The 19,026-nt window shown below is 38.2% G+C and overlaps 1 protein-coding gene across 4 annotated transcripts in view; it reads right to left on the bottom strand.

The window, feature by feature from the left end:
* Acaca (acetyl-CoA carboxylase alpha) overlaps positions 1-19,026 on the bottom strand; it is a 266,901-nt gene that overhangs the window by 50,854 nt on the left and 197,021 nt on the right. For all 4 annotated transcript variants that reach the window (XM_028890514.2, XM_028890515.2, XM_037201549.1 and 1 more), the window contains 4 exons: positions 14,544-14,813; positions 10,471-10,568; positions 6,816-6,936; positions 6,058-6,168 (listed from right to left, as the gene is read on the bottom strand). In XM_028890514.2, coding sequence (XP_028746347.1) covers positions 6,058-6,168; positions 6,816-6,936; positions 10,471-10,568; positions 14,544-14,813 — 600 coding nt within the window. The remainder of the gene's footprint in view (positions 1-6,057; positions 6,169-6,815; positions 6,937-10,470; positions 10,569-14,543; positions 14,814-19,026) is intronic.

Here is a 19,026-nt window from a genome sequence, read left to right as displayed (position 1 = left end):
CAGGAATATTTAGTATGGTTTTCCACAAATCCGAGGGGCATCAAAGGAAAACGGAAACAGCTTTCTAAAATGGGACCAGATTTACCAACATTTTGTCAGTGTGTAGAAGATGAGCTTGAGAATGAAGGAGATCTGGCCACTACAGTATTCTCTGAGAACTCACTCATAGTGCCAATGCAAATGCTTCCTTAGACAAGATGCTAAACAGCCTCTTCACAAAGGAGAGAGATTCCATTTGGAGCTATGAGAATATAAGGACTTTCTATTGCAAAAATAAGTAGTGAGGGACTTCTAAAAATGCTAATTGATGGACTGATGCTTTGAGTGATTAGGGCTATTGTATCAACAAGTCCTTGGGGACTTTTGGAGACAGATGACTGACACATATACTACCCTATCATGACCGAACATGGTGCCTCTCCTATTAATGGTGTTCCAAAGTGTGTTAATGGTCTTTAGATAACATCTACTGGGAATGTCAATATGTGAATGTACTACTACAGTGAGGAAAGCCATCTAACTTAAAAAAAAAAAAGAAAAAGAATTGTTGCCCTCAGAGAGCCAGAAAGTTTAAAGAATACTGTGTTTATATTTCTTTTCCAGGGTCTGGATAATGAACAGTGGTAAGTACAGACCTGGTATGCATTTTAGAGAGGACTACAACAGCACCAGGAGTTTTCCTGTATTAGCTCATCTAATCCCCACAAAAGCCTTGGTACATAGTATTATAATGGCCTCCTATTTTACAAATTAATAAAACTGAAACACATACTGGGGGATGGGGGTGTTAAGAAATTGCTCAAGGTGATAATTTGTATGTGGTAGAGCCAGAAATTAAACCTGAGGAGCCTGGCTCTAGAGTCTTATGTTGTTAGTCAATGTAACCTCTTTTTGTCAAAGTGACAATGCTGTCTACCCTACAGTGATAGCTAAGGAATATTTCCTTCCCTACTTGAATCTCCCTAGCTCTCTCACATTGTATGTGACAGCATCATGGGTGAGCATGAAAACTGTACAGTACAAGACCCTGGTCCCATAAACAAGTCTCCTTCATATAGCCCTAGTACTGTTCAAGAGTCAGATGTGACAACACACATTTCATAGTGCACACATTGCATAGTGCTACTTTTTTTGACTAAGTCTCAAAAGCAAGATTCGGACTAAAGAGATGGCTCAATGGATAAGAACACATACTGCTCTTCCAGAGGACCTGCGTTCAATTCCCAGTGTCCACACCAAGCACTACCTACCTATGACTCCAGCTATAGAGGAACCCAATGCCTCTGGTCTCCACAAGCACCTGCACTTACATGAGCATTCCCACCACACACATACACATAATTAAAAAATAAAAATGAATCTTAAAGAATAGTAAGATTAGCAGAAGTAGCCCCTACAGGACTTAAAGCTCTCAGCCACGTGTACTATACAATTACTTTTTTTCTTGGTAGAGTCAGTGGAAAGAGGGGCCTAACTTTACTAAAGGGAAAGAGATTATGGGATTTCTTTTCCCCTAAAAAAGTAGAAGCTTAAAAAAAATGTTTACCACAAGGGCGTCATATATAACCTTCAGAGTAATCTATCCCCCACACATCAGAGCCATTAGTAGAGGCCTTACCTCCACAGGCAACTGCTGTCCAGAGCATACCCATAAACCACAAATTCCAATTGCTGTCCAACGATCGGGCTTTCATCAAGTCTGGGGCTGAGAGATAGCAGGCTCTGGCCTCTATTAGTGTTCCCTTAAAACAGAGGTTCCTCTAGTCTGGCTGCCACTGGGCACTATGCTAACCATGTGAAACAGAAACTGAAAGGTGCTCAGGGAAGGGAAATATTTGTTACTGCAAATGTCCAAAAGGTACCCTAACTTGAGTTTTTTTTTTTTTAAATAATTTATTTATTTTTATTTTATGAGCATTGGTGTTTTGCCTGTATGTATGTCTGTGTGAGGGTGTTTGTGAGGGTGTCAGATCCCCTGGAACCAGAGACACAGATAGTTGAGAGCTGCCATGTGGGTGCTAGGAATCGAACCTGGGTCCTCTGTAAGAGCAAACTTAATTAAGAGTTTATAACTGCAAATCATCTCAGCTCCCCAAGGGTCTATGCTGCCAACACTTCAAGTACACAACTGCTGCCTTAGTCACACCAGCATGAATCCCTTCACACCAGGCAGTCAGTCACACCCAACAACAAGGAACTGGAAAGCAGTTCTTGATTTTGAGTTTCAAATGTCATTCGGGCTACTTCCAATCACCAGCTCACTGCCTTCAGTTTAAGTGTCAAATCTGTATCACAACAGTCAAATCCAGAAACCATCTCTCTCCTTGACTTGGCAATATTCTGAATACTTTACAATTAAGTGCAGGTAACAAAACAAGGCAGGTGTGGAAGGAACATAAATACTCTGATCATGAAGAGAAAAGGATAAAAATACAAATGTGGAAAGTATCTTCTCACTTTGAAACAAAATATACAGTGGCAGAAAACAGTGCTAAAGAATAAAATGGACAGAAAACTGGACAAAAATGGAAGAAGAAATAATACAGCGGCAATACTTTTCTTTATTAAGCAGGTTACTATGTAAGAAGAGGGAAGAAGAAGAAGAAGAGGAGGAGGAGGAGAAGGAGGAGGAGGAAAAGAAGAAATAATCTCTTAAGTAAGACTCTTTGGAAGTGAAAGGTAGGAAAGTGTACACCAAAACCAGGTCACCAACACCACGTGTGCAGAGATGGAATGTAGCCATAAAAGCCCAATGCACACACCAACGTAATAAGTTGGAAAATGTGTGTGCCACAGCTTATCTTTTCAAGGAACAAACAGTTTGCATGTTGCTGCACTATATGAGCAGGATACATGGCATGCCAACCCTTCCTCTCCCAATCTCCCATGTTAAGTTAAATTAGTGATGGGGCTAGAGGGGGTGGGAAGGGTTGGGGGAAAATCCAGGAGAAAGAAAGTTTTTTTTTTTTTTTTTTTTTTTTTTTTTTTTTAAATCTCTGTCTCAGCAAAAGTTTTCATTAAAATTTTAGACAAATGATCCCTGTGTCCTTCTCTCTTGCTGCCTGGGGCTCCATGCTATTTCTATGCAAATAACAACCTCGTGGTTTATATCTTATTATTTCCACCGGAGCTGCAGCGACATGACCTGAGACGTGTAAGAGGTGGGATGGGGGGAGGGTGGAAAGGAAAGAGAGAGAGAGAAAGGCAGAAAGGGAGAGAGAGATGGAGTGGGTGTTTGCTCAAGTGTGAAAAAATATTGTCAGGAGTGAGCGTCAAGAACAAAAAAAAATTGCAGGGATAACGTGTTTATTTCAGTCCCCCTACCCCCACCTCCACCCCCACCCCTTGCAAACCAGCACCTTTTAAAATTCATTGGGCATCAGGCGATCATGCACAATCCATCTGCTTTCACTTTATCATTTGCATTTCATGCCTCCTGGCTTTTGATGTGCTGATACTTTGATGCAGTCAGGAGACTCACATTATCATTATTTCAATTTTCAAAGGGGTCAACGGGATCAGCACTTGCACACACAAAATCTTTTTTCCCCTATAACCTCTGCACACCCCTTTCTTATTCTTCACCCCAATGTTTAACATAAAGGATAAAGACTCCAAAAGGTGAGTATCAGATGTTTACAGTCTAATACTGTATGTAAGCCTGCATATACTGCCTAGATTTCCACTCTATATACAGGTACATAAATACAGTGAGCAAATGGTCAAGGCTTAAAATGAAGCCGCACAGTACTTCAAAACAGACAAAGACTTTCTTCTCACACATGGACACTCAGAGAGAAGCACATTCAGAAAAAAAGAGGAATCTACAATCAAGACATAGAAACAAAGAGAGATCAACTCACATGAAAGACATACACCGAGTGACTAGCACAACCCTGGAGTAAGTGAGATCGAAAGAAATGTGCAGAGAGAATAGTGAGCAGAGACTAGAAAGAGTAAGGATATTAGAAGACAGTATTCAGGAGTGAGTCAGAGGCAGCAATCTGAGCGAGCGAGGGAGCTCTCTGATGCCTTCCCTTTTCATTCCTGATAAGCCAGGGGACCAAAAGGACATTCTTAATGAGTTTGCATGAAATTGGGTGTTTTCCAGCAACACAACTTTGTACTTAAGAGGTACAGACATGAAGATAGTGTACCAGGTGGAGTGGGATTAGGTAACCTCTACAAAGAACACTTCCTTCAACTAAAATGATCACCTTTTTTTTTTTTGGGGGGGGGGTTTCGAGACAGGGTTTCTCTGTGTAGCTTTGTACCTTTCCTGGATTACCTTCTTTTGGGAACGAGCATTGTTAAGCTACAACAGAATCTCCCCTCAGTAACCAGGCTTTTCTCTAACAAGCAGCTCTACAGGCTAGAGAAGAGGTGAATACTGAATATGATCAGAACAGAGTTTAAAGAAAGAAACCTCTAGTGTTTTCTTCTTGGCACAAATGGAACTAACTAACAAGATGTGCGCAACCCCCTCAAACAGAAAACCTTTGCTGTTCAACAGTCTCTCTGTAACATACTGGCGGGGGTGGGGGGGAGTACACTAATGTAAGCATATACACTTCAGAAATACACTCTGTCCACATATGAAAACATCACAGAAATACAGGGGTATGCATCATTTTAAAATTCTATCCTCATAGAAAATGGTGTCTAAAACTCTCTTCAATGTTCATCAAAATCTCATCCTTAGATAATATCCAAAGAGAAACTTAAAAAAAAATTAAGACTCTTAGCAATTTTTCTAAGTGTAATAATCTTCAGTAGTGGCAGTTCTTTACTTTCATTTCCAGACTGGTACTGTTTTGCCTTTCCTTAGAAAGAAAAGCAAATGCAAAGGACACAGTTCAGAGGAAGGCAGAACAAGCTCCCACATCAAACAATTCCTGTGATTTCTGATATCCCCTCAAGCTAATTAGACAATGAAATTACCAACTTTTTTTTAGAGTGGGAATGATAGGATTGGCCAGCTAGTCCCTATTCTTTCATTTAAAAGCCAAATCTTAAAAATAAATTAAAAAGCACTTCTGCTATACAAGTGTTCTTTTTCAGAGGTATATTTAGAGATTTCTCAAAACAGCAAAATTGCACATCCTCAACACTCTGACCAGCATTTAATCCATACTGTAAAAACAAGTGTCCTAAACACAGTTTCCAGTACAACTTGGCTTGTGTATAACTCTACAAGAGCAGTCACCAAGTCACATAAGGGAAATCTATGAAAACCTACACTTTGAGGTAGTTTCACTCTTATAAGCGGTAACCTCACCATCTTTGTTTCCCTTTTGAAGAGCCCTGTAAGCTTAGATGCATCACCATTCTCTGAAAGATAAGGTACATGGCCGAGTCATTCATTTCCCCAGCAATCCATCTCTGCACCCCAAATCATGTTACCACTCATTATTTGAGTACTTCCACTATAAAAGCATTCTTTTTCAGAGGTATATTTAGAAATTTCTCAAAACATTAAAATTGCACACCCTCAACACCTCGACCAGTGTTAGATCCATAGTGTAGAGTAAAATACCAGAAGCCAGTACACTTGGGACATGACAGCTCCCTATTTGAGACCAGATCTCTTCACATACCAAAGGCTGGGACAAAACAGGTGCACTCAATTCTCAGTCTTTCTAGAGAAAAACTAGAACATGACATCTTTGGAGCGGAGGTTATATAGTTTGTTCCCTAATATACATATAATATATATTATATATACACTACATATCACACACATATAATACATACATGTGTTAATATATGTATAATTATATATATTACACACACATATAATACACACAAGACTTAAAATCATGCCTGATCTACAAGTAGGTACTCAAAATATTTAATTGAATGAAATGAATGAATGAATGAATGAATGAATAAATGAGTGGGTAAGCAAGTCAATAAATGGGTAAACACTAGAGGAGAAGACGCACTGAGGAAGGCATGGGCTGAAGGCTGCCCTCTAGTTGGGATCTTGAATTAAAAAGTCACACTTTTTAATCATTAAACAATCTCATACACTTGTCCCAAACCCTGGCAACTTACTTTGTTGAGGGCACCAGCTCCTGTCAGAATTAAGTGAGAATTCTCAACCTGGATGGTTCTTTGTCCCAGCCGGACAAGGTAAGCTCCAATACCAATGGCCCGGCATGTAACCTTAAAAAAAATAAATTATGCATGTAACTTATTTGTGTCCTCTCTCAAGCTTGTAAAAACAAAGGCACAGACTAAATGTAAAAAATTCACGCGAACAAAAAAAATTGCTTTTTATGAAGTCTAATAACAATATAAAACCCCCCCATCCAATTTCCACGTCAAATAGGAGACAAAATTCATCGAATAATTTAAGTATTAGATGCTCCAGAAATCATGGTTCCTTTATTTGCCCATTTCACAGATGCCTGTCACCCTCATAACATGCACAAATAAGTAAAGTACTAAGAAATTCAAGCTGTTAAAAATCTGGTAGAATATTTAGAGAAATAAGAATGAAACTAAATGCTGAAATAAGCCTAGTTTTGTTTGGGAAATTCAGTAATTTATATCATCCCATGTTGCTGTTTATTGTGTATGATTATGATAAATTTGTAGATGTATCATTTTCAGGAAATAATGTCATTTAGGACTGAACAGCAGTGAGGAAGGGCAGTAATAAACCTAGTCATACACTCAGCTTTTCAATATATTTCATACCTTGTAGGGAATGGGGGATACAGATCAATGGTAGAGAGCACTTGTCTAGCTTATGTGAGGCCCTAGGTTCAATACCCAGCATTGAAGGGAAGCATTGTAGGAGTATTTACCAGGCTGATGGTGATGATCTCATCATAAGCCAATGAGGATTCTCCAGCAATCATTCCAGACCCCCGAAGGTTCTCTGCTCCAAGTCCTTCTTCTTTCCCAATAATATCTGTTATCTTGTACCTATTGGATACAACCATGCCAAATCACAAAGGTTAAACACAGTCATCATAACTCATAAACGAAACAACAACCATTACAAGATTATTTAATACAAATGCTTTAAGTCTATTTACATTCTTCCTACCTAAGCATCTCCATGTTAGCTTGGATAGTACTTACTTGAGAGTGACATTCTGTAAAGAAACAACAAACCCTGGAATTAGCAGTTAGGTTAAAGTTCATTGATACAAACAGTGGTATGGCTCAGGATAATTTCTGTAAAATGGGGATCATAGTATCTACTTCTAAGGTATGGAAGACACAACAGGTAAAGCAACAAGATGGCATCACACATCTCTGATTTTAAAAGCCTTTTCTTTCACCCTTGGACACATTTAAAAAAAGCAGGGCCAACATATGCCATAGCCACTAAATTATTTTGGACAACTTTATATAGGAATAAAAGTACAAATAGAGAAGAAATGGAAATTCTCATCTCTCTCCTTTTCAAAAATTAGAATAAAGAGGAAGGTCAAAACAATGTATTCCCCCCCTTACAAATAGCAAGTGTATTGGTAAGGAGTCCTGGCTATGGTTCTTTGAAGGGACTGGTGTGATGTATGCACACAAGTGAAATGCTGACCAATTTGCCCAGAAAACATCCAGTGGATCTAGTGGGAGTCACTCATCTACCTGTCTTCCCAGCAGGGGATTAGGAGGGGTAGCTGACAATGGTTAATGGAGATGGGGAACAGAGCTAATAAAAGGAAGGCTCCACCGCACCATACACACACATGGAAAGTACAAGGCCGGAAGCGGAGATGGACATGAATGATTTATTGTTCCTGGCACAGGGCAGGAATTATGTTCTATTTTAATTTTCATAAACTAAAATAATAAAATAACTGCTCCATAATGGCTCTTAAACTACCCATCCCTGTATTTTTATGCTCCTCTCTGTCCAGCCCTCCACTGATTCCATTTCTTTGTCTTAGCTGTGGTCTGTGACTGTATCTCTGCTTCTCAGATTGCACTAGCTTTCTATTTTTAGCCTCTCCCAATACCAAGTAATTCCCAATTCCTTTTCTTCTATACATCTGGACTTCAGATTCTAGAGTTATGTTACAAGAGACACGAAGAAGCTGGCAAAACTCCACTATGCCCGTACCATGTTCCAAGGCATCCCAAGGCACCACAGTGAACCCCTAGGGACATTGCAGTATATTTTTAGAAAAATACTATAACACGTGATATCTGTTAGACCCTGTGTGAATGATTAGCTTTAGGAAGTTCACAGCTTAACACAAGATAGAATATTGTCAAAAGAAATGCAGCACTATCTTTACAAAGCCAGGTGTTTGCAGTTTCTGTAGAACAAACACGAGCTTTGCACAAAAAACAAGGAATAATAAAAAATGAGGGTGGTTATATGCAAAGGTGACTTCAAGGTCTGAATAGTCTGCAAACAGTCATCACACTATTCCTAAGTTACTGTAATTACTTAAGAATTAGCTAGGTTCTAGTTTCAGAGGTATGAGAAATAGGAGTTCAAGACCATCCTAAGCTACATCGTGGGTTCAAGGCTAGTCTGGGGTACATGAAACCCTGTTTCAATACTCCCAAAGCCCCTACCCAGAAAAGCAAAACTCAGATATTTTTTTCCAATTCACATGCATTTCTTTATTGAAGTGATCATTAACCTCATAGGACAGAAACATTTAGATGCTGATTGCATTTAACTACTTAATTAAAAACAAAAATAACTATTAGGTCTCTGTTTAGTTCAGAGGTGCTGTGAAAAAAATTTAAAATACTAGAGGTACCATAAGCCGGGCAGTGGTGGTGCACGCCTTTAATCTCAGCATTCAGGAGGCAGAGGCAGGCAGATCTCTATGAGTTCGAGGCCAGCCTTGTCTACAGAAGAAGTTCCAGGACAGCTAAGGCTACAACAGAGAAACTCTTGTCTTGAAAAACATAACTAAAAACTAACCAACCAAACAAACCCAAAATATGCCATGAACTAAGGAAGTCTGAAAACCTATGGTATAATTCATACAAAGAAATACATAAACCATCAAAAAAATACACTTACATAAATAGAAAAACACACCATGTTTCTTTTTAGGGAAATTAAAGAGAAAGATGTCAGATCCTTATAAAAAATATATATATATATATGCACACACACACACACACACAAACAAATATAATCCAAATAAAAGTCATTATGGAAACTTTTTGGTGATCAAAACATGTGCTAGGCCATGGGTTTGTTCTGCAGCACCACAAAAACAAAAAACAAAAACCACACCAGCCAATTATAACTTGAAAAAAAGATGTGAGAAATATGTCATATAGCGATAGTTAAAAAAGTATGGGAATGACCCAAGAATGTATAAGAACTAGTCAATAAATAGTACAGTAATTAACATTCTAGAAAATACTTTCACAGAGATTATCAAAACGTTCATCCTCACTGGTAATAAAAAAATGCTGTTTTTAAAATAATACTCATTTTGTAATACAGTAATTATTGTTTTATTAACAATAAATAAAACACAGTAATGACAGAGCACAGTTAAAAGAAGTGCTATCCCATACTCACTGCTTGGGGATGCAGATCTTGGGAGGGCAATTTGAAAAATTTTAAAAACCTTTAAATATGCACTTTTGACCTGAAAACATTTAGAAAATAACCCAAAAGGTTCTATGACACCCTGTGCTTCAACATCTCCCACCCCTCCCTTGCAAAAGCCCTCAAGAATGAAAGTTCCTGCAATTCATCTGCTGCATTCTTTTATTCAAGTGATCAAGCTGTTAGGGCACAAACACTTAAAGCTGCTGCATTTAACTACTTAAACAGAAACACTAGTGTATGTTTTAGCACATGGATACAGTGGGAAAAATTTGGCATATTAAGGGTGCCATGAACAAAGAAAGCTTGAGAATCTAATTAGGAACAGTCCTAAAAGTATCTGTAAAGGAATATTCAGTTCAGAGATGTAATAATGAAAAGCTGGAAATGGCCTGCATGTTCAAAGAATTAATATTCATTATGATGAAATATTATGCAACTATTAAACTTCATGTTTATTTCTAAAGGAAGATTAGCTTTATTTGTAATGTAACTCTAATCTGAATAAGAAATTTCCCTAAAATAAATTTTAGTTCAAAGGATGAATTTAAAAGAAATTCTTATCTATTATAATCACAATTACACAGAAAGAAAAGATAACGAACATAGAAAAGACAGTAAGAACAGCATAAATTTATAATTGTGGCTTCAGGGAAGGCCTGTGGCTGGTGTTTTACTTTTTCTTTAGAATTATTTACACATTTCATTGTTTCTCAAATGAGTAAATAATATAAATATTACCTAAAAGCCTCCGTCAATAGCAGGATACTTCAGCTAATAAGTAGTAAAGCTAAGGCACAAATCGAAGATGTCTAGATTATGCAAGAGAACTTTTCAAGGTTGTAGGAGCACAAATGTAAGGAAATATTCTCTTTCCTTTAAGAATCATGGAAAAATCCATCTGAAATATAAATACCCACCTGGATTCTCCTTCATCCTCCACATGTTCACAGTGGACAGAATTGAGAGCACTGACTCTTTTATAATCCTGGGGTGTCAGATATAAATACTTGTATCCCTGTGAAGCACAAACAGTTTTTAATTCATTATCTGCCATTTTCACATTACCAAGACAGAGTCCAACATATAATGAAGCTTGTTCTAAACATAAAGCTAGTTTTAAAATGATAAATCTTTTGAGTTCTGTCTAACAGAACACTAGCATAAGCAGTTTGAAAAATGAAGTTCCTATATTTTAGTCACTGACTGTCTGCCCTTGAAACAAGATACCCTATAGTTACAATTTCAGTTATGAAAATGTTCCATTCATTTCATTTTTCACTAGGGTTAAAGGGTCATTTCTGGGTCTTTAGTGACACTTCTATTAAAGTTATCAACACGGGATTCAGGAATTGTATGAATTACTGCTCTTCACTCAAATTCATACCATCATCAAAATAGAGAGGGGTATGACTGAAAGGATCAAAAATCTGGGAAATTAATACTAAAACCAGAGGTCTAAGCAGTACAAACAGTCTGAGCACAGAATTTATATTTCTGCATTCTTCAATAAATAAGTTCTATTTATATTCAAAAACTGTATTAATATTTAATGGTTTATTTGCATGCATATACGTACAAACTTACAATTAAGGCAAAATACCATGTTATACATGTTTAACATGCTATATGTATTTACAAGCTAGTAAAAAAAAATTTTTTTTTTTTTGGTTTTTCGAGACAGGGTTTCTCTGTGTAGCTCTGTCCTGGAACTCATTCTGTAGACCAGGCTAGCCTCAAACTCACAGAGATCTGCCTTCCTTTGCCTCCCGAGTACTGGTATTAAAGGCGTGTGCCACCACCACCCAGGTAAATCAGCAAATTTTTGTACACTGAGATGTGGCACAACCATTATGACTAATTCTAGGTACTTATATTACCCAAAAGAAACACAAACTTGCTAGTAGTGATCATTACTGATTTCCATATACTTTACAGATGAAGTTTAATGAACTATAATTTATATTCACTAAAATCCATTGATTTTGTTATAAACTATATTTTTGAGGCATTGTCTGGCTATGATTCCCAGGCTGGCCTTAGCATCCAGAGGACTTAGGATCATAGATTTCAGCAACCATACATGGCTTTAATCATAATCTGATGAATTCTGATAAATGTGTATACTTGTGTAAGCAACACCACAATCAAAATAAGGAACATTTTTATTATACTTTGAAATAGTCTAAATATAAGGACCTGAAAGGTAGGAAAAGAAACTAAGAAAAAGGACCCATGAAGGTAGATAGAAAACCAAGAGAAGTGTTTTAAAAGATAAAGCAGGGAACAATGGTGTCAAATGCTGCTGAATCATCAAATAACTACTATGATAAGGACTGAGAATTCAATGTCGAATTTGCAACACACAATTTCTGGTGACCTTGACAAAAGCAACTCGATTATAATGGTTCAGGTGCAAGTTTCATAGAAAGGGGTTCAAAAAAATGAGAAGACAGCCTAGAGACAGCAAGGGCAGACAACTCTTTGAAGAAGTTTTGCTCTAAAGGAAAGAAGGATGGGAGTGAGTTACTCGAGGGATCTGTATCTGTATGTAAAGGGAGAAGATCCAGGGCATAAAGGGAGGGATGGGCTTTAGGAAGGGGTGGATATGGTTCAATTAAAGCTCAGGAGTGAGGTGGAGAGGAGTGGAGGCAGACGCAGAAGTGCTCATCTACACAACAAACTGGAGTGTTGTTTTTTTTGCTTCTTTTCATTGTCTTGCAGCATTGGGGATGAATCCAGGGTGGAAGCATCTTGGGAAGGACTGATACTGAGTAGGAAAGAAGGTAAGAGAAAAGGGTGGAGAGGTCCTGAGGAAAGAAATGTGAAACCATCATCCAAGAGTTTAGTAAGCTCAGATTTAAAAAGTAGGACCACTCAGAGAACATTTTCTCCATCTGTGTTCAGTTGCGCAGGTGCACATGTGGAAGAGGTGGACAAAGTTAGTTTTTAAAAAAGGTTTTTTTTCTAAAAGCATAGAGTAAACAGAATGAACAGAAACACAAAAACATGACAATTATAATGTTATTATGATGAACCTTGGAATTTAAAACAAGTTGAACGAACTGGGTACAGGCCTTTAATTCCAGCAAAGCCAGGCAGACCTCTGTAAATTCAAGGACAACTGCGTCTACACAGTGTGTCCCAAGCAAGCTAAAGCTACATACAGAGACCTGTCTCAAAACAAAACAAAACTAAGACAACAACAAACTGCTCCCCAAAACAACAACAGAAACAAACCAAACCAAACAATAAAAACCTACCAAACAATTTGAATGAAATGAGAGTGGGAAATGAAAAGAAAAAAAGTGGTAGAATCACAATATTTGTAGGCTTAAAGGATCGTTGGATTTTGAGTACTATAGAGAGACTGAGCATATGGAACCCATAGGATGACTTTCTGCCGTCCAGTCTTGCTCCACTGTCTGCTGCTATATAGGTGTGTAGGATACCCCTCTGATCTGGCAAGTTCAGAAGTGCTGAGGACAATAGGATGGAAGGGTAGCAAAGAAAGAGATGCTCGAAACATATTCTAGAGAAACTGAGTAAGGATGGGACCATTAGAGGAGAGAATCTTACCCAGTTATAGAAAGGATCATCTATGTGAACAGAGCATTCCCCAAGAATTATCACATGACTAAGCAGCACTGGAGAAAGTAACAATATATTAGAATTAAAAGATGCAAAGTGGGCAAGAGAGGTGTCCAGGGGTTAAAAGCACTTATTGTTACTGCTCTTGCAGAACCCAGGTTCAATTCCCACCATCTACACAGCAGCTCACAAGTGGCTGTGACTCCAGTTCCATTATTGTCTACAGGCGCATGTACATACATGGTATACATTCATATATACCACGTGCATATACATTTTATGTGTATGAAATAAATAAATTTGGGGACTGGGGAGGACTAGAGTTCAGTTCCCAAATCTATGTTGGGCAGCTCACAACTGCCTATAACTCCAGCTCCAACTCTAGGGGATCTGGCCTCCAAGGGTACCTGCACAGATGCACCCCCCCATCCCCACAGATACACACAATAAAAAAATAAAGTAAATTTTCCTTTTTTAAAGATGCAAAGAAAATGAGGCTATGATCGAAGGGTGGGGAATAAGAAGAAGTAGCATGATAACATGAGACTTTAAGATGGGATTTCCCCTACTGCACACCACCCCCCAAGGGAAAAAGGTCTGGAAGTGGCAATGAGAATTAAAAAATAGAGTGTTCCCCCTCCAGGCTAAATAGCACAAGGGAAGGAGAACACTGTCCCTACTTGGGAAGGAAACAAGGGAATTAGTGTTTCTAGAGACAGTTTCCAAGTAGAAAAGCAGGTTTGTGAAGAACTGATGATGTAAGAGATTTTGATGATGACTAGTAACTGCTCCTAAGTCCCAGAAGCCACAGTGGAATATTTTAAAGATAGATATTTTGGTTTACCATATGTCATGCTAAATGCATTGTTATTATTTCATCTACTGTTCAACCACAGAAACAGTCACCTGTGTAAAAGCTGGAGGAAAAAACCAGATGAACATACTGAAAACCTGTCTCTTAAATGCTGTCTTTAGTTTTGATGTTGTGTGTTTCTCAGTGTGAAGACTGAACTCAGAGCCTCAAGCATTTGAAGCAAGTGTTCTATCACTGGGCTATACTCGAGCTCTTAAGGAAAGTGTTTTTCTTGTTTTGTTTTAAATTACATTTATTTTGTGTATTATGTGTATGGGAGTGGGTGTGCACGTGGAGGTCAGAGAACTTATGATAATTGGCTCTTTCCTTCTACCATGTGGCTCCTAGGGACTGAACTCAGGTCTTCAGGGCTGGCAGCATGCACCTTACCTTCAGCCATCTCACTGGGCCCTAAGGAATTTTCTTAATAATTTTGTAAATGTGGCCTTTTAAACTTAAACCTCTTCCTTTCTTCCTTTCACACACATGAACACATCCCCATGCATAAACATACAGAGTCATGAAGTATTGTCTCCTTGTAGGCTGTACCTTGTAGGGATCCTCTGGATCTACCCAGGCCACGTGGAACATATGACGAATTTCTTCTGCTAGTCCAATTCTAGCTCCACTGTTGGCTGCCACATAGATGCGCGGGATGCCTTCTGCCCTGGCAAGCTCAGAAGCTCTGAGAAAGAGCAAATCCTCTTGAGGCCCAAAGGACCCAATCCGGTATGTAATGTCATTGCCAATGACAATGATATCTCGGCCATCAGGATATTCAGGGCTTTTAAGGCTCATTTTCCAAGCTACCATGCCAATCTACAAAGACAGAAACAAAATGAATACAGCTTCTTACATGCATTTGCTTTTCAGGTCCCTTGAAGGTAAGACCCTAGATTTAGCAACATCCTTCAGAAGGTATGCACTGTGAAAGGACCAAGCTCCTTCGTGGAAAACAGAAAAACATTCTAGGACACTACTTCACATTATTACAGTGTATTCCAAAGTTGTCTCGATTCTTCAATGGGTTTACTTAAAGAAAATGGAAAAACTCCACATCTAAATGCACTCAGTATTACATGTTGAAGAATGCTATGGCAGCAGACATAAGTCCAGAAGGTCCATTTTACCAAACTGCAAATTAAGACACTATTTTCAGCTTTAGTGAGATTTGTTTCAAGAATTTTTTAGTACATAAGAGATAGAAAGAGCATCACCTCTCACAGACAGTCTAACTTTTGTGATCTGGGGCCCTTTTATTTTCCTCTATGAAAGACAGAAAGATTCTTCCCTGGCTCAGTCCAGGTATTTTCCATTTCCGCAAGGATTTACTATCGCTCAGCACTGTATCTTTCAGAGCAACTCTTGCTGCTTTCTTCAGCTCTAGAAAACCAAAGGATGCACAGAGCTAATCTCTTGATGCATGATGATGTATGTAAATCTCTGTTCTCTGTTCAGTGGCATCTGACCAACCACACAAACAAATGATACAGACTTGAAAGACAGAGGTGACATGTCTCTTCTCAAACTCTCACAGCCCTCTCCTTTTTAATCCCCTTCTATATGAGAGCTAGTCAATCCTACTTGTTTATTTGCTAGTCCCATTTCTTTCCTATTCACTTACACCTCAGTTACAGCTGCAGTTTTTCATGTCTGCCTGTCTGTTTCCCATATACCTGGAGAAGTAATGCTTTCCATTCTTTTCCTCTCTTTTTTTCCTGTCTCCTGCTTCCCTCCCTACCCCCACCACTCATGCCCAAACACAAAGCCTACCAGATGAGCATTTCTGGTCCTGCCTAATGGAGCCCAGCCACATCTGCAGCCTTGGTCCCTCATCCCCAGGCTGCTGCATATCACCTCATTGGGGAACTGGCCATCAAGAAGGGCCATTAACAGATGTAAATAGCAGCATCCCTGGAAAGCCACATGCATCACCCAGATTCAACTCGGCCAGTGATCATAAGCTCTGAGTACACATTCCTCAATCCAATTGCACATCCACTGTAATCAGGCTGGTTGAAGCTTTCTACACAGCTATTTGTGATTCTCTGCATTAAGAAATATATATGAAACATCCACTGATAAATATAAGCTATTTAATATGTCATACCATTGGCCAAATACAAAATGGATGTAATATAGGAGAAAAATTCCAATCACTTTCTGAGATAAGGTATTACTCTCTCCGCTCACTAAAGACACATAAGGGAAAAGAAGCCTACCATCTGAATGCAGCACAGAAAAACCCCAAATATCAGGATAATTTTGGATTTAAAAACAAACAAAACAAAACAAACAAAAAACCAAGAAGGCTTTAATATAATGCATGTGTGGTGAGAAATATTTTTTTCTACATTGTCAAGTGTAGCTAAACCACTCATTTCTTTTTCAGAAAAGAAAAGCTATTCACTGTCTACTTTCTTGTAAGTGTATTTGTAGTTAGGAAGATTGGGTTTTACACCAAATTTTATGCTATATTAACCTTAGCCACCTAGGCCAGCTTATATACAAGCTCTGAAGAATCTAGTTCGGCATTTGTGTGTTAATGTAAACACTGTGACTGTGCGGCACTCGGCAGGCAGATAATACTCTTATCTTTCCTTATTATCTAGGGACTCCTGAGTCACTTGGGCAGTCAGTTCAGCAACTGGCCAGGTCATTATGCTTGCAAAATTGACTTCTAATTAGGTATCAACGCAACAGCACCAAGAATAGTTTTTTTTCCCCTCTTCAGTTTTTTAAGGCAGGTCAGCTTTGGATGACTTGGAACTTGTTATGGAGTCCAAGTTGGCCTGAACTCACAGTCCTCTCACCTTAGCCTCCTGTGTGTTGAGATTATAAACACATAACACTCAATCTGACTTTACATGTTACTCATTCTTTTATCAATGTCTTTCTTTCATTAATCAGTCCCCACTCCCTACCTCCTACATTAAATGTACCACAACAGAATGAAGAGTGTTAGGCCAGTCTCAGTACTGTAAGGGTCCTTACAAGAAAATATTCAGTTTGAGTTAGCACAATGAACACATGAGGAAGCATCTGTGGTTCAATTAACATTAAAATTTAGATTTCATTGCTAATCAAACAATAGGGCATATAAGGGTAAACATGGGCTTTGGAGTCAACCAAACTTAAGATCTAAATCGGGTATCTATCATTTATTAGCTTAGTGACCTTGGTATATATTTAACCTTATTGAACTTCAATGTCCCTACATGAAAGACAAAGAATACCCATGAGTTTGATGAACTACTGGAAGCAGGACTCTGTATCAAATCCAACATACAAAGCTTGCCCTTTTCTTTCCTTTCCCTCAATCTGAATCCTACCCATTTCAAAGTTTTATTCAAACTCCATTTCTTTATTATTAAAGCTTCTCCATCCTAAAGTATTCTCTGATCTCTTACAAAGATCTTCATGTAGAGAATTAATTTGGTAATAGATCAGATATCACCTATAACTAACTAATCTTTTTTTTTTTTCTTTTTTTGAGGTAGCATTTCACTTTGTAGCTCAGGGTTATCCTCAAACTCATGGTAATCCTCCCATCTCAGCCTCTTGAATGCTGAGATTGCAGACATGTGCCATCACCCACAGAACAGTCATTTCATTAAAACAAACAAACAAAACTAGTTGGAAATACTTGGTAAACAGTCAACACTGTGGGTTAAAACACTGGTCATGACCAATATTGAAAGATTACAGATTTACCATTAAGTGAACCTATAAGGTAAGAATAATAGCTTTTGTCAAATAATACCTATCACATGCTGCACTGCACTGTAAGTTGACAAACACTGACAGTGATTAAGAGATTAAGTGAATAAGTCAAGATGTCTTGGTCCAAACATCAGCTTCATACTAGTTGTAAAACCTTGTACACAACAACCTTTGACAGCCTCACTTTCCCCAACTATAAAATAGAACTTTTCTTAAGGGATTGTTGTGAAGAGCACATTAAAGTAGTATAGAGCCTCGTACATAAATGCTCTCAATGTAGCTGCTACCATAATACAAAGGTAGTTGTTACAAGGAAACTGGAGCACGAAGTAACTTTTTTGGGGGGGGCGATGTGCTGGGGAATCAACCCATAGCTCCACCCATACTAGGTACACACTCTACCACTGAGCTATATCCTCAGCCCAGTACCTTGTTTTTATAGCTAGTGTGAATTATTTATTTTTTAAGGTTCACAGAAAAAGAAATGCTGTTTATTTACTAGAGAAATTATAAAAGTATATTTCAGAATATTATTATTGTCTTTAGCTGAATAAATATGGATGATGAATATTAATTGCAGCACAAACATAAATGTCACTGACCCCTAACTGCAATGTGGCTTCTTGGATTAGATCCTAGAATAGAAAAAGGACATTATTAGAAAAAAAAATAGTGAAATTTACAACAAACCTGTTTACAATGATAATTTCTTCATTTTGATAGTTCTACTATGATTATATGATGTTAATACAAGGGGACGTAAAGACTATATAGTTCGGGGCTAAAGAGATGGCTCAGCAGTTAAGAGCACTGGCTCTTCTTCTAGAGTACCCAGGTTCAATTCCCAGCACCCACATGGCAGCTCACAACTGCCTGTAATTCTACCTCCAGGGGATCCAATAGACATACATGTAGGCAAAACACCAATGTACATAAAAAATAAATTTAAAAAAAGAATATATAGTTCAGTGGTAGAGTGCACATTACAGCACACACATGCATGCAAGTGTGTAGGGTAGCTGCATGAAAAAAAAGAACTCTCTACACTGTTTCTGTGACTTTTCTGAATCTACAATTATTTTAAAATAGTGTAAAGCTATAATTCTAGCATTCTAAGACAGAGGCAGGAGGATTACAAACTTGAAGTTCCACACTAACCTGGGCTTCTGCTATGCCTACTTCTCTCACTGTACTGTGCAGAATAACTGTTTTCTTACACACACACACACACACACACACACACCCTACCTTTTTTGAAGCAAAGTACATTGGATAGTTGGGCCACTGTTAGTATTCTGAATAGCATTAC

Source organism: Peromyscus leucopus, chromosome 8b, assembly GCF_004664715.2.
Source record: "Peromyscus leucopus breed LL Stock chromosome 8b, UCI_PerLeu_2.1, whole genome shotgun sequence".
Lineage (NCBI taxonomy): Eukaryota > Metazoa > Chordata > Mammalia > Rodentia > Cricetidae > Peromyscus > Peromyscus leucopus.
Note: the sequence above shows the minus strand (reverse complement) of the source record. Positions and strands in the feature narration are given on the sequence as shown.